Below are 15,025 nucleotides of genomic sequence, written 5' to 3' on the forward strand. Positions count from 1 at the left end.
ATACAGTGTTTTCTGGACTGATTTTTACCCCTGGTATTTTAATTTTTACCCTTTTAAAAATTCTCTATAGAATTATTTTGTTAGGAAAGATTTGGTGTTGCCTGCCCTGATGTTTCTTCTAAATAATTTTTCTTATAGGGCCCTGATGGTCAGCCTGGTGTTAAAGGTGAACCTGGAGAACCTGGACAGAAAGGAGATGCTGGATCTCCAGGCCCACAGGGTCTTGCTGGGTCTCATGGTCCCCCAGTAAGTACAAATAAAATCCTCTCAGAACCAGTGACATAGGCTGATCTTGTTCATTAAAAAAGTTCTGGGTGTTCACTATCATCCCTCTCTTTCCTTTTAGGGCCCTCCAGGTGTTCCTGGTCTGAAAGGTGGTAGAGGAACTCAGGGTCCACCTGTAAGTAGATATTATGTGTTGAGACCTGACTGCAGATAATCTAATACAGAAGTTTTGTGTCATGTGTGTATTATTCCATATCTCAGCTTGTTTTGTCAGTATGTAAATATAATTTGCTCACTAATTCAGCCAAGAACATTTGAGGTAACTAGTGCTGTGTTTCTTTTGATAAAGATGGCATTAAAAAGGAGCTTTTTTTAGGGTGCTACTGGATTCCCAGGATCTGCTGGAAGAGTGGGGCCTCCAGGACCTACTGTAAGTTAATTATAATTTTCCTAGTAGGTATGTTTTATAAAATGCTCACCAAGAATGTGAAGGTTAAATAAAGCAAGAAGTTGAACCAGTGTTTATGGTCGATGCTATTGAAGAGAACAGTTTGTCAACACTGACTTCTGTGACTAATTGTTTGCACCATTAAGTAAAGCTCATTAGTCTTCAGCTTGGTGCAATGCCTGATATTGGTCCAAGGCTTTCCATTGGGTTAAGCAGGCTTTCAAATTGCTGCTCAAATTGCTCCAATGACTTAATTGCTTTGAGGAATAAAAAACCCCAACTTATATTTTCCTCTATATTTTACTTTTTGTCCTTTTAGTGGTGCCTGAAATTACAACAGTTTTTGGAAAAGAAAGAGCCCCTTCTGTGCTCTCTCATTGGTGGAGTTACTCATAAGTTCCATTAAAATAAACTCAAACCCACAAACACAAAATGTCTTCTGTTCAAACATTTGCAGAAATACTATAAATAAATACTAGCTGTGGATCAAATTGAGGGTTGACCACACAGAGAACTGTATCATGTTTCATATGTGTTTTAATGTTATGATGAAAAAAAACAACTTGCAGTCATTGTAAGGTTATCAAATGTGAAGTTTATGGAAAACTTAAAATGCGTGTGTAGTGTTTTAAAAGTATTTGAGAAATAAACAAAGGTCTGTTGAAACACTAATTTATACCATGGAAATGAAAAGTTTGGATATAAACTTTAGCTTGATGATGTTAGAAAGAATGGGCAAGGGTGAGTTTTCTAGCAGTGGTTATATACTTGAGGTGAAAGAAAAAAACAAAAAAGAGAGAAACAAAAAAAGTGTCTTTTAAAGAGTGAGTTTGGAATTGAAAATTGAGGGGGGTTATGGGTGGAACTTGGACATAATTTGATATTTATTTCATTTCATTTATTTGATCATATAAGAGATGATAGCTTTTAGCTCATTCACATTTGTTAGCCTCAAAGCATGCATTTATAGTTAACTGAAACACAGTCCTTAGAGTTTTATTGTCCTGGTCAGAAAAGGGCCCGATGTAATGATGCGTTTTCATTTTTTTAGGGAGCCCCAGGGCCTGCTGGGCCTGTTGGTGAACCAGGAAAAGAAGGTCCCCCAGGTCTTCGTGGTGATCCTGGTTCTCATGGCCGTGTGGGAGATCGAGGGCCATCTGGGCCTCCTGGTGGCCCTGGGGACAAGGGTGACCCGGGCGATGATGGGCAGCCGGTATGTCCCTTGACTGGCCCTCCACCAGCTCCAGGCTCGCTCTGTCTGTTTGGTCCTGCTGACATGACAGTGACATTGCTTCCTCCTCTGTGGATTTCAGGGCCCAGATGGCCCCCCTGGCCCAGCAGGAACTACTGGTCAAAGAGGAATTGTTGGAATGCCAGGACAGCGAGGGGAGAGAGGCATGCCTGGGCTGCCAGGGCCTGCAGTAAGTGACCACCAGGCCATGTGCCACCGGCCTGGGAATTTCTGTGTGGGATTTGCAGCTCCTTAGATGAGGAGAAAGGTGGAAAACTCCAGTTGCAGGAGTGAATAGAGAGAGAATAGTAAAGAACTTAATCTCATTCAAATGCATGAGGTGGAAGGTTTACTTCCTTTTTGTTTCTGCTGTAATGGAAAGTCTGAACCTGAATTAAGTGAATAATAGCATTAAGGCTTTTGTCTAAAATGTTCCTATTTGACTTAAAACTTGATCCCTCAAAAAAACAACCCCACACTCTCATTTAAGTACTCAAATGTTGCTTGAATGTGAGTAAATACTCTGCAAGCACTGTTTCATAAATTGTGAACTACAGTCTTCCAAATTGCCATTTGAGCTCTCTTTGCATTCATATAGGATTTATAGATATTTGTTGGATAGCATAATGATCCAGTAGATCAAGCAATTAAATAGTATTAAATCTAGTAAAAGTAAATCTAGTAAAAGGATTGATATGGAAGATCTGTCATTACCACTGGATCTGTGAAGTCACTTTATAGCTAAAGTTGGCCAGAAATTTTTCCAGGCTAACAAGGTTTGTTGGTGTTGAGACAGAAAAATCATGTTAATTATTTCAAACTTCATTATATTTTTCTGAAATCTAAAACACCATACCTATTGCAGATAATGACATCAGACTTACTGATTTATCAGTAACTTCTTACAAATACAAAGTATATTAAATATGTATTCAAATTATGTAAGAACCTTTTCTTTAGATATCATGGGTTTTCTTTCATTCACAAATGTAGATAGTGTTTTGGTCTGGCAGTAGTAGTTTGCCAGGCAGCAGGTTTTTAGTGCTTTCTTTGTTTTGTGATTAAAATTTTAATATGATATTTGTCGTCTTTTTTTAGGGTACTCCAGGAAAGCAGGGTCCCACAGGGCCACCTGGTGACAAAGGTCCCCCAGGACCCATTGGCCAGTCAGGTGCCACTGGGCCTGTAGGTGAAGCTGGTCCAGAAGTAAGTATTACAGCATTGTAGCATGCAAGAAAAGACATGGTCATTCTCCCTGACTTGAAGTTAGAGGTGGAGAACAACTTTCTAATTCTTCTAAAAATGCAGGATTACAGAGTTAATCAATAGTTCTATTTTTATTCCATAACTCCAGGGACCTGCTGGTAATGACGGTACTCCTGGACGAGATGGAGCTGTTGGAGAACGTGTAAGAATATATTATTTTCTTAATTTTCTTCTGCAAACCCCCGTTTTATTCTTGACTTATTGTAGATTTTCTTTTCATTCAGTTAACCGGGTGGAGAGCTTGTTCTGAAAGTATATCCCAGCTTTGAATAAAATACCTCTCAAAGCTGAGGATGCCTGGCTAAGAGGCTAAGAACATCTGCTTCCAAAAACTCAGACTTGAGTTCTTGCAGCAGGGATATCTTTGTAGGTTGCAATTGCTCGAAAATAGACTGGCAGTGCTACAGTTTTGTTGCATTGGTCTAGACCAGTCCTCTTTAGATTAACAGTTGAAATTCTGCTTTGCAGGGTGATCGTGGTGAACCTGGCCCTGCAGGCTTACCAGGTTCTCCAGGAGGTCCAGGAACCCCGGGTCCTGTTGGCCCTCCAGGAGATGCAGGTCAAAGAGGTGAAACTGTAAGTGATGCTTTTTTAAAAAATACTTTGTATATCAAAAACTGTTGTGTATGGTTTTCATGCATTGTCTCAAACTCTTTCTGTATGCATCCTTTGCAGGGTTCTCGAGGTCCCATGGGTCCCCCAGGCCGTGCAGGAAAGAGAGGTTTGCCTGTAAGTTGCTCATGGTCATTGTGGTTTTGTCTGAGATACCACTGAGGAAAGTGTGTGAGGAATTCAGCCCAAACGAGAATGCCAAGCAGGGCTTCACCTTGTGTTCTGGCTGCAAGTGGGTGCAGGTAGTTCTGAGCTGCAAAACTGCACAGATTTGGATATTTGGATACTCCAGTAGTGCTTTGGAAGCCTCTTTATTTGGAGCATGTTACTGTCTGGATAATGGAAGGATCTGAGTTAGCAAATGGCTGGAGTCTGGTCTAAATAAGGGGTCAGGAAATGAATACTTAACAAAAAGGGAGGTTTTTAGATAAAAATGGCAGAAATACAACAAAATCACCTGTTCCCTCTAAAAGGCCTTAATTCAACTAATGAACTTCCAACTTCAGTCTGAAAAGGAAAATAAACAAAACTCCTCTTTTTTATGTTACATAAGTCTTTTACAATCCAAGCCTGGAACAGAAAATTAATTGCAAACTTGGGAAATTCAAAACAATGTTGTCCTGTCCCTAACAGATGTCATTTGAGAGACAGTAAAGTTTATTGAGTAGTTAGTGATAATGATGCCATAGATAAACTATTTGGAATCTGGCATTGAGAAATTTAGCATGTAATTTGGGCTGAGAAATATAGAATTGAAAACAGCAGCCACGTTTTGCAATGATTCTTGAATTTGTGTAAGAAGTTTGCAATTATCAAAGCTAACAAGGAAATTGTGATAGTAATAGGAACAAGGTATTTGTGCTGCCTGGGTGTTGTTGTCTGTAGTTAGGGAATGTAACTTCAGTTGTACTTTAATCATAATGAAGGTGAAAGAAGCTGTGAGAAGTAAAGATGCAGCCTGGATGATTAAATACTGAAAATATGCTTTATCACAATGAGTCTGTGAGAGATCTTTAATATTTCAATCTCATTAACAAAAATAATCTGCCATATACAGTAAAGTGAAGAAATACATTGATATTTAAAAAATTGGTTTTCTAAATTATTTATTATCATTAGTACAGTTCCATGGGTTTTTCACTGTATCATGTAGCGAAGTAGAGTAAATTTGCTACAACTGTATTTAAGCACAGCACAGTTTTCTGTAATTATTTACTTATCCTTTGGTAAAAAATTAAGATTCTTGGAGCTGCCTCAACATCATCATCTTTTCCATCTTTAAAAGGGAAGGAGGTTTGAGTGCAGTGTCTAAAAACAAATGAGGGAATTTTGAGGTTGGAGTTTTTCCCCAGTTCAGAATTTCACATTTCATCATTGATATTTACAGGGTCCCCAAGGACCTCGTGGTGACAAAGGTGACAATGGAGATCGAGGTGATAGGGGCCAGAAAGGACACAGGGGTTTCACTGGACTTCAAGGCCTTCCTGGCCCTCCTGTAAGTTGCTCTGCTTTTACTATAATTTTATTTGCTGGTACTTAAATGGTATATCAGGAACATAGTTATTTAAAGTGGAAAATAAAGCAAACTAGTTGTTTTTTCCCACAAGGTGTTTGAGTGGCCTGGTGTCTATACTTGCTAGTATTTTAATGCGATTTTAAAATACTGTTGTATGATGAGGTAAACCTGTTGTTGCAAGATATGTGTTTTATTCTTGTTCCCTTTGCAAGGCCAGTCCCTTACAGTTAATGACCTGTCAGCACAAGATAGTAACAAAAGCTGGTAGTTTGAGATAAGCAATTTGGAGTGTGAAATGCTTTTTGGCAGTGTTTGAATTCATTAGAGTCAAGGAACCCAGTGCAAAATCCCAAAAGGACTGTGAGAGCATTTCTTTCTAATATTTTCAAGAACTTTAGGATTTCATTGTCAATTGAATGGAAATATCATGGAAAACTTGCTTTTTTTTTTTTAACATTTATACATTTATTCACTGGTGCTGTGAAAACGTTGGAAGTTTCAATGCACAGGAACAGCAGCAACAAAAAGCCTGACACCTAAATTATCTTTTCACTTGGTGATAAAGCTGTCATTTACTCTCTTGTGAGCCACTCACAAGATTACAAATACTTCCAAACCAGGGCTTTTCTAGAGAAACAGCTTTACAGCCAAGCACCAGTAAATTTAATTAAGTTACTAAGGGATTAAGGTAGAGGTACCACCCATTGTTTATGTACCTTTTAATCCTATTCATATCAAATTGTGTGTATCACGCACTAAAAAACTAAAGTAACATGCTCTAAATGGCACAATGATATGATAATTTCTTCTGTTTAGGGTCCAATTGGTGAACAGGGCAGTCCTGGCATTCCAGGCCCATTTGGTCCTCGGGTGAGTATAACTTTTAAGGTTTTTCTTTCTTGGGGTTTGTGGTTTTTTCCTTGCTCAGACATCTATTTCTGCATCACTTGTATTTCAGTGACTTTTATTGACTTTGATATCATATGGTCATTACCCTAATATCTTTTACTGAGACATCACCTTGTTTAATATAGTAAAGCTTTGCCATGAGTGTAGTTTTTTGTAGCTAAAATTGTTGGCTCAGAATGACTAGAAGGCTGCAGTCTCTTTTTACAGACACTTCTGCTGCAGCTGATACAAAGCCATGCATGTGGCAGCTCTGCCACTCATCCCCCATGCACGTCATTTACTCAAAAATAAAGGAGAAATACTGTCCCTTGGGAGCATCCAAGGGAGGCATCTACAACTACCTCTGAGCCTGTATGTGAGGATGTACAGAAGCTACTCCTGTCTGCACAGCATCTGGAATCTGAAACTTATCCCACTTGAATGGTTAAGGAAAAAGATACACAGCTGAACCAAGTTATGTTATCTGAGGTGATTCACTTCAGAAGAGCAGCTTTTAAACTGCCTTCTTACTTTTACAGAAGAAGAAAAAAGGTGATTTTTAAAAGTTTGGTAATAGGCACAAGTAATCAGATTGGCTCCTGACAAGATACTACATATAATGGGCTGCTTTGTAAAACTTTTGTTTCTAAGTGCTAAAATACATTCCATCTGTCTCCTATATTTTCTAGGGTCCTCCAGGTCCAGTTGGTCCTTCTGGAAAAGATGGAAGTCCTGGTCCACTTGGGCCAACTGGGCCTCCTGGTGTTAGAGGGACTGTGGGAGAGGCTGGACCTGAGGTAAATTGATGGGAATATGGGGGAAAAATTATCTTCAAATAATCAGATTATTTTTTATAGTCCATCACGTTATTTTCTTGAACATCTATGAGCTCAAGACAAACGATAAAATGTGGTAGTTTCTGCAAGAAACATCCAGGGTAACTGTATTGGAAGGTTTCATTTCTTACTCATTTTCATCTTCTGATGCTGGGATGATCCCAGCCTCATCCACATGTGCTCTTTTTAGGCTGAGCTGGATGTAGTTCTGTGGGTGGCTTACTGGATCCTGCTGGGTCTGTGGTCCAACACGGCTGTTTGGCCACTTGGGTCCTAAACCTCAGGCCCAAGCACAGGCCAGCAGTGGCTCAAAGCTGGCAGTCCAGAGAGTGAGCACAGCCACCTGCCTGACTGCCAGCACCCTCCTCCACTGTGCCGTGTGTTAGGGAGATCCTTCACTCCAAATCAACAGCCCAAACTCTAACACTGAGCCCAGCTGACCTTCTTCATGCTGGGCTGAGGTTTGCAGACACCAAACCATGAGCTAATTCACTACTGATGGAAACTGGTTTGATCAGTTTGGAAAGAGTCCTAAACCTTGCTGAATGCCCCAGGCATATTCCACATGCACCAATTCAAAATACTCAAAAAAGGGTAGTTAAACTATTTGAAAGAAGATAAATTTTTAAAAAATTAGAGAATTTGAGAAAAGAGTGACCTGGGTGGTCATGGGGAGAAGTAAAAAATTGATATTGCTTATTTTGTGGAAGTGGTAGAACAAAATAATGGGCAAGAAAAGGCAGGCAGTTTTGGCTGTCTTTGTCTGGTAAGACATGGGGTTCCTTGTGTTTATCATGTGCTGATATTCTGCCTATTTCATTTGAATTTCTGCTAATTATCAGTATCTCCACTTCTGCCCAGACACCAAGACCTGTATGAAAAGTGTATGGCAGAGCATAAGAATATAATATGTCTCTGTCAACTGTGTAATGAAACCACCCAAGAAATATCACATTCCAGTATTTTTAGTTTTGCTTTCCATGGGGGCTTGCATGCAGCTGTAAGTTGGAACTAAAAAGCAAGAAATAAAGGTTGAGATTTAATCTTTCAGACACAGTGTGTGTTAGTTTGGGTGTGTGCATTTGGAGCACTAGTTGTGAGTTCTGAAGTAATGACTCTCAAAGGAAAGGCCGGTTCTGATCCACCACCTGGTGCAGCAGAGCATCAAAATTCATCTAGAGGTACATTACAGACTTTGTACTGCCAGAGAAGGGCTGGCAGGGTGAGATATGTTTGTTAACAGATATCTTCTCATGTGTCCTGGTTCATGCTGACAGAAGGACCTCACAATCCACCATTTGGGAAAATTTACTTAGTCAGGAAAACACCAGCTCTTCCAAGTAAGGATGGTGTAGATTCTGTAACACAGAAAGACCAGAGTTCTGTGGCCAGAGAGCTCAGCACTGTGCTGGATAAATATAAAGATGTTTCTAGTGCTAAATTTTCCATCTGGGAAAATGATCCAGAGGCAACTTATGGAAAGCAGGAATTTTAAGAAATAAAGTTGTTAAGCAGGGATCTGAACAAGGAGGGACAGGTTTAACAAAGGAAATGAGGGCATTCCTTGGAGACCTTTTCCAGCTATTAGTCTTAAAATCAGGAGTAAGAAGAAGTCAAGCAAGGCATTAAGGCAATCAGAGAGGACATGAAGCAGAGTGAATACATACCTCACATGCCGTTCTTTGAAAGGTGAATTCTTTATATCTGAATTTAGAGTGACTGGCCCAGAAGTTTTTGGGGTTTTTTTGGTGGCAGGCTTTGCTGTCATTGGGCATAGTATTTACTCTACTGGACCTCTGTTGCCTTCTTGTTTTGAACCTTAGGGCCCACCAGGTGAGCCTGGTCCTCCTGGCCCTCCAGGGCCCCCAGGCCATCTCACTGCTGCCATCGGTGACATCATGGGACATTATGACGATGCCATGGCGGATCCACTCCCAGAGTTCACTGAAGATGAAGCAGCCCCTGATGACCACAATAAAACAGACCCAGGAGTCCATGCCACACTGAAGTCTCTGAGCAGCCAGATCGAGACCATGCGCAGCCCCGATGGCTCCAGGAAGCACCCAGCGCGCACCTGTGACGACCTGAAGCTGTGCCACCCCTCCAAGAGGAGTGGTGCGTGGTCACACCTCTGCTCTGGGCCCTCTGAGCCTGCCTCGTGTCCAGCATGGCCTTGGGCACTGCTGCAACATCATTCTGCTTATGTCTTCCCAGTTTCAAAAATCTTTGTGATGTAACAGAGTCGTGTTTTATGTTCTTTGCAGGTGAATATTGGATTGATCCTAACCAAGGATGTGTTGAAGATGCTATAAAAGTGTACTGCAACATGGAAACTGGGGAGACCTGCATTTCTGCCAACCCATCCAGTGTGCCCCGCAAAACGTGGTGGGCCAGCAAGTCCTCTGACTTAAAGCCTGTTTGGTATGGCCTTGATATGAACAGGGGATCACAGGTAAGTGAATACTGACACTCTTAAAATTGGCTTCTGTGAAGCTTGTTGCCTTGTGGTTTGGAACTTCTGCTCTGAGCAGGTTCTGCTACAGTCACAACATTATACCTGATGATTGACTGGCTTATAGTCAATTGATTGTTAATATCATATAATAAAGATAGAAAATAGCTGGGAAAAAACAATGCAAGTGCATCTAATGCAGGATTGGCTAAAGCAGACCACTGCTGGACAAAAATATCACCTTCTCTATCAGTCTTTTACGAAATCTCTGTCTTGTCTTAACTGTACTTCTACCCTGATACATAACCCAGATCCCTGCTGTTTTAATTGAATTCTAATCTTCCTTTCGGAAAACTCAATACTCCTAAAAATTACAAAACTTACTTTATAAATTTGTTTAAAATGAAAGTAAGATTGCTATGGATCAGGTTGATCCATGATGAATCCATCAGTCTCTAGGCAGATAAAATTTCACTCACTTTTCTGCTGGGTTTTTCCTCTATGGTAACTTCTAAGATTAGGCTTAATGAGCCTGACAAATAAAAGAAGTTTACCCTATGTGAAGTATATAATTTATTAACTAGTTTTTGCCATTTTTATTCCTAGTTTATCAAAAGCACAGAGAATATATTGAAATGTTATTTCATAGAGCGTTATTACCTTGAAATTCAGTATTTGGTGCATGAAAAATAATGCTGGTTTTTTTTTTTATTACTAAGAACAGTTTAGAACTTTAACAGCTGAGAACAGATGTGATATTGTTTGCTTTTTTGAGATGCTTTCATTTATTACTAAATTCAGGAAGTCTTGCCATGACCTAACATCCCAGTTGATGTTGAGCTGCCTGCAGAGCTACACAGAGGGGTTTGCAAGGCAGTTGCTCTGTGGAGGAACAAATTATCTTCAGGAATACTAAAAACAGAATATTTCAGTATTTTTAAAACACTGTCAGATTTGGTAACTAATAGATTGAGCTATGTAATAGTCAAGTGCACTCCTTATAGATTCTAAGTAATAAATGTGTCCAAGAGTAGCACACTTTATACATTATGACAGTACCAGTGAATAAGATTTTCTCTTCACCATTTTCAGTTAAATGTATAAACTTTTAGTAATTCTTGATTGTTGTTTTTATGTTGCCATGATTCATAAAACATGAATAAAATGGAGCCTGCATGAATAGGGTAAAAAAAACCTCAGGAATTTTAGAATTTGCCTTACTGGTAGAAAAATTGCTTGTTTTTTATAGAAACACTGCCACTTTGTAAAGCAATTGTCAAACTCCTGTGCAAATCGATTAGTTTATAAGGCCCATATGCAAACTTTGTTTGTTTATAAGGCCCATATAGTCAAACTTCGTTTGTTCTGCTTCTAGATAAAATACAAACCCTACAGAAAACAAGTTAATAAATTGGCAGTATATCAGGTGCATTGTAAAGGAGTTTTCTGTGCTTGATGTTTCTTACCTGCTTCAAAGTTACTCTAATGCATTATTCCATGTGTAAGAATCCCTTTCAGAAATGAGGCAGAATTCATTCCAAAGCTTGGCATGTCTGTGGAAGTCAAAATTCTCCAAAATTCTCCCTGTTATAGAATGTCTAAATTTCTTTGTCCTCAACTGGCAGCAAATTACACAAGAAAGAAACCACCCTTAGATTTCATGTAATAGGGCTCCTACTAGTCATGTCTGAAAGATGACAATAATGGCAGATGTTTCCAAATTCACCAACTCCTAATTTCAGTGTCCTGTTAATTGACCTATTTCTTTATCTCCAAAGTTTGTGTATGGGGATACAGCTGTCACTCAGATGACATTCCTGCGCCTCCTGTCCAAGGAAGCTTCCCAGAACATCACCTACCTTTGCAAAAACAGTGTTGGGTACTTGGATGACCAGACAAAGAACCTGAAGAAAGCTGTGATTCTGAAAGGGGCCAATGACCTGGAGATCAAGGCAGAGGGAAACAGCCGCTTCAGATACACTGTTCTGCACGACAGCTGCTCTGTAAGTTTGGGGGTTTTGCCCAAAAGGACTTTTGTACATTTTCACTTCTCTCTTGAATTAGGAAAAAACACCCATGCAAGGAAGTAATTAAAATTCTGCAGGATTTTGTAATGAATTGTAGACATAACTGATCAAACAGGGATTTTGTTATAATTCTAGCTTCACATAATAAAAGTCTGCACTATTTAGTGGCTATTTGCAAATTCCTTCTTAGTGAGCATACTGAGATACATATCTTGGCACTTTGCATTTCCCAGTACTTGTTTAGCTCTGAGCTGAGTGGAATCATACAAACTGGTGAGATAACCACAAACTTTTGTCTGCCAGATGGGTAAGATTATTGCAGCAGTACTGTGGAGGAAACTCACTGAGCTGGAAAGGCAAAGTCTCCCTAAAATTTCGTGGTGAGCACAGAAAACAGAAAGTAGTAGATTTTTCAGAAACTTGGCAGTTTCAGCCAAGACCAACATACTGGCAAATATTCCTAAATGTAGTCCTGCACCTGAAAAAAGTTAAGTACTCTCTGTGCTTTAAAGTAAGCCCACAATTATGGGTGAAGGCCCACATTATGAACACGTAGAGAAGAATTTCATAGCATAAGAGAAAAATCAGCCCTGATGTGTCAGTCTGATAGATCTGCTCATTAGAGACATTTCAAAAAAACCCAGGTGCAGCGCGGACAGCATTGCTCAGTGTTACTCAGCAAAGGTGCAGCGACACCCTCCTGAGCAATCAGACAACTGACTCACCAGTTGCACTTCAGGCTGGTTTTAACAGAGCCCTGGCCTAATTTTAAATTTTCCCCCCCTTCTTTTCCCTCTAGAAACGTAATGGGAACGTGGGCAAGACAGTTTTTGAGTACAGAACGCAGAACGTGGCGCGCTTACCCATCATCGATATTGCACCGGTGGACATTGGCAGTACCGACCAGGAATTTGGAATTGAAATTGGGCCAGTTTGCTTTGTGTAAGAGCAAGGGGGGAATATAACACACTACCCAGCAACAGCAGCAGTTAAACATGAACTTAGACTGATTGAAGTTAATCCTGAGACTCTTGAAGTAATGGCTGATATTGGATCAGCATTGTATATACAGCTCTTTCTAAATGCCCGGCCTCCTTTTGAATATTTATTTTACTTACAAACCTTCTGTTTTCAATGATTGGAACCAACTGTTTAGTACAATTTTAAGAGGATTGATGACAACCTTCTAAAAGTAATATGAATCCTTTTCCTCGGTTTTGTTTCAAATTATTTTGACATTTCCAGGTATTCAAAATAGATAGATTTAATGTGGAACTATGTGAAAGCTCTAATGATTATTTCTTTTGCGTTGATGTGTACTGAATAACAGAAAAGTAGAGCACTTTTGTGAACCGTTGGCTGTATTTCAATCATACCTTCTCCCTGTACCCCAGTTTGTGTTCCTGTGGTTGCCATTCACAGAAAGCTGTGTCTTCTGTAAAAGAAAATCTCTTCAGACAAGACCATCTCAATTTGGCATTGTTTTTCTTGCACTTTTTTATGTAAGTCTGCTCAGAAGAGTGATCCATAGCCATGGTTAATTTATGAAGTAAAAATATTACTGGGGTAAATAGGGGTGTCCCATAGTAGGGGTGTCCCATATCTTAACTTTTAAGACTAGACTTCACTTCTCACAATGTATCTGTGTAATTCCATTAAATTATCCTTAATCTTTAAAATATGTCTTAAAGCCAATACTTGTTGATTTTCCAATATTTGCCCATCTAAGAAGCCATTACATATCAAATTATTCAGATGTCTTATATATGGTGCCAATTTCTGTGTGTTGCAGACCATTCACATGTATACCAGACCAATTACTAATAAAGAAAGTTTAGAAATTCCTTGGTTTTAGCTGACATCCAGACATGCATCACCAGTAATTTGACTTGCTGGCCTTGAGTTATCAAGGCAGGAAAGTTCCATCATTTCTTAGCATGAGCTACCTCATCTCTGGAAGTTGGGATGCAATTAATATTCCTGGTTTTCTTTTAGGTATTAAAAGGTGCTATGCTTCTGTTGTTATTTCAAGATAGGAGATAGGCAGGGCAAAAAAAAAAGCAACAAAGTGATGGTGCTAAATGACTCTCTAGAAGGCTGATGAAATAAAGATGCCTACTGTCAGTGTCATGTTCAGAGCTTAGCTGTTAGGCTTGCAGTGTTTGAGAGAACAATGTTACAGTGCATTTAATTGTTGGTCATTCAGTATATAGAATGTTTTGTACCTCCAACATGCTTTATTTTGTAAAGTATGTGGGTACAAACTTATTTAGGTTTTTTTGTTTCTTTACTGCATCTGTGCTCTCCACGTTTTTTTGTTTGTTCCTTAAAAAAAAAATAAACAGCTGGGGCTCTCCCTAAAGAAAGTCATAGCTTTATTCATGTATCTTTGCAAAGCATTTAATTAAATACGTGCTTCTCGCTATGTAAGTGGTTTCCTTTTTGTAAAACTCCTTCCAGTGTGTTCATTCCACATCAGTTCATTCCCAGGAAATTAAAAATAGAAGTACTTAATTGTTGTTTGGTTGCTGTTTGCATAAATCATTTGCAAGGCATTGTGAAATATTTTGAAGACAGGAGTATAGGAGTATTTGTAAAGTACCTTATGTGTCAGCTTTTACAGATAGGTGTCAGTTGCATGAAGGAAATCAGCAGGCCTAGAAAATACACATAGATAGTATTCTTTGAGACTCCAGAGAGAATTTTTATTCAAGAGTGAAATGTGATTTGGCCAATTCCTAGTGGCAATGGGAGTTAACACTGGGAGGAGACAGTTTCTGTACAAGACATAAAGCTGTATTTGTAGTGAAGCAGGCAAGAACTTCCCTTTTCCCCTTTCTGAAGGGGCAGGGGCTTTGCAGGTTTCCAGGTTGTCCAAACATGTTTCCCTGCAGGGGCGGTAAGGGCTGGGAAGTTGGTAGGTTCATGCTGATGTTATCTGTTTGCTTTTACTGCCCATGAAGGAACTTTATGATTTCTTTCTTACTGGCATGAAATAATTTCTATAAATATGTGACTCAGGGGTTAACTTACCATACTGGCTCCTAGAGAACTTTTAGGTAATGTTAATTTGGCTGTGGTCATATCTCTACAGCACATTTATCCAGATGCACAAAATGAATAACATTTGGAGGATAGGTTGATGTCTGTGATTACTTTTAATCTCTTATTTTAATCAAGTATTATAATCCATGTTTAATATAAGTAGTTTGTGAGGTTGTTGAAGGAGAAGATTATTTTATTATGAAAAATACCTTTTCTTTTCTTTTTAAGTGTCTCTTTGCATCTCTATCTCCATATCAAGTGTGCAGTATTTCCTCAGCCAGGTGCTTTGAGCACTGAAAAAGAGCTGTAACTAGAGAGCCATCTGAGGTAATATGCTGTAAAAACCAGGGCTGGAGAATCACTAAAGGAAAGTCTGCTCTGAAGTGCAAGCTCTCAGGTAGTTAATTGAGGAGTCTGTAATGCAAGTGGTTGGACATGCTTTTCTCTTCTCTTGACTCTGTTTAGAGCATACATAGATA

At 39.3% G+C, this 15,025-nt stretch overlaps 1 protein-coding gene across 2 annotated transcripts in view; it reads left to right on the forward strand.

Moving 5' to 3' along the window:
• Nucleotides 1-13,931, forward strand: part of COL5A2 (collagen type V alpha 2 chain) — a 98,391-nt gene extending 84,460 nt beyond the window's left edge. For both annotated transcript variants that reach the window (XM_005415985.2, XM_031055952.1), the window contains exons 39-54: nucleotides 139-246; nucleotides 347-400; nucleotides 602-655; nucleotides 1,725-1,886; nucleotides 1,987-2,094; nucleotides 3,003-3,110; nucleotides 3,259-3,312; nucleotides 3,639-3,746; nucleotides 3,846-3,899; nucleotides 5,170-5,277; nucleotides 6,115-6,168; nucleotides 6,876-6,983; nucleotides 8,846-9,137; nucleotides 9,287-9,474; nucleotides 11,253-11,477; nucleotides 12,301-13,931. In XM_005415985.2, coding sequence (XP_005416042.1) covers nucleotides 139-246; nucleotides 347-400; nucleotides 602-655; nucleotides 1,725-1,886; nucleotides 1,987-2,094; nucleotides 3,003-3,110; nucleotides 3,259-3,312; nucleotides 3,639-3,746; nucleotides 3,846-3,899; nucleotides 5,170-5,277; nucleotides 6,115-6,168; nucleotides 6,876-6,983; nucleotides 8,846-9,137; nucleotides 9,287-9,474; nucleotides 11,253-11,477; nucleotides 12,301-12,447 — 1,932 coding nt within the window. In that variant the 3' untranslated portion in view covers nucleotides 12,448-13,931. The remainder of the gene's footprint in view (nucleotides 1-138; nucleotides 247-346; nucleotides 401-601; nucleotides 656-1,724; nucleotides 1,887-1,986; nucleotides 2,095-3,002; nucleotides 3,111-3,258; nucleotides 3,313-3,638; nucleotides 3,747-3,845; nucleotides 3,900-5,169; nucleotides 5,278-6,114; nucleotides 6,169-6,875; nucleotides 6,984-8,845; nucleotides 9,138-9,286; nucleotides 9,475-11,252; nucleotides 11,478-12,300) is intronic.
• Nucleotides 13,932-15,025: the final 1,094 nt, after the last annotated feature.

The sequence above is a fragment of the Geospiza fortis genome, unplaced genomic scaffold (assembly GCF_000277835.1).
Source record: "Geospiza fortis unplaced genomic scaffold, GeoFor_1.0 scaffold112, whole genome shotgun sequence".
Taxonomy (NCBI): Eukaryota; Metazoa; Chordata; class Aves; order Passeriformes; family Thraupidae; genus Geospiza; species Geospiza fortis.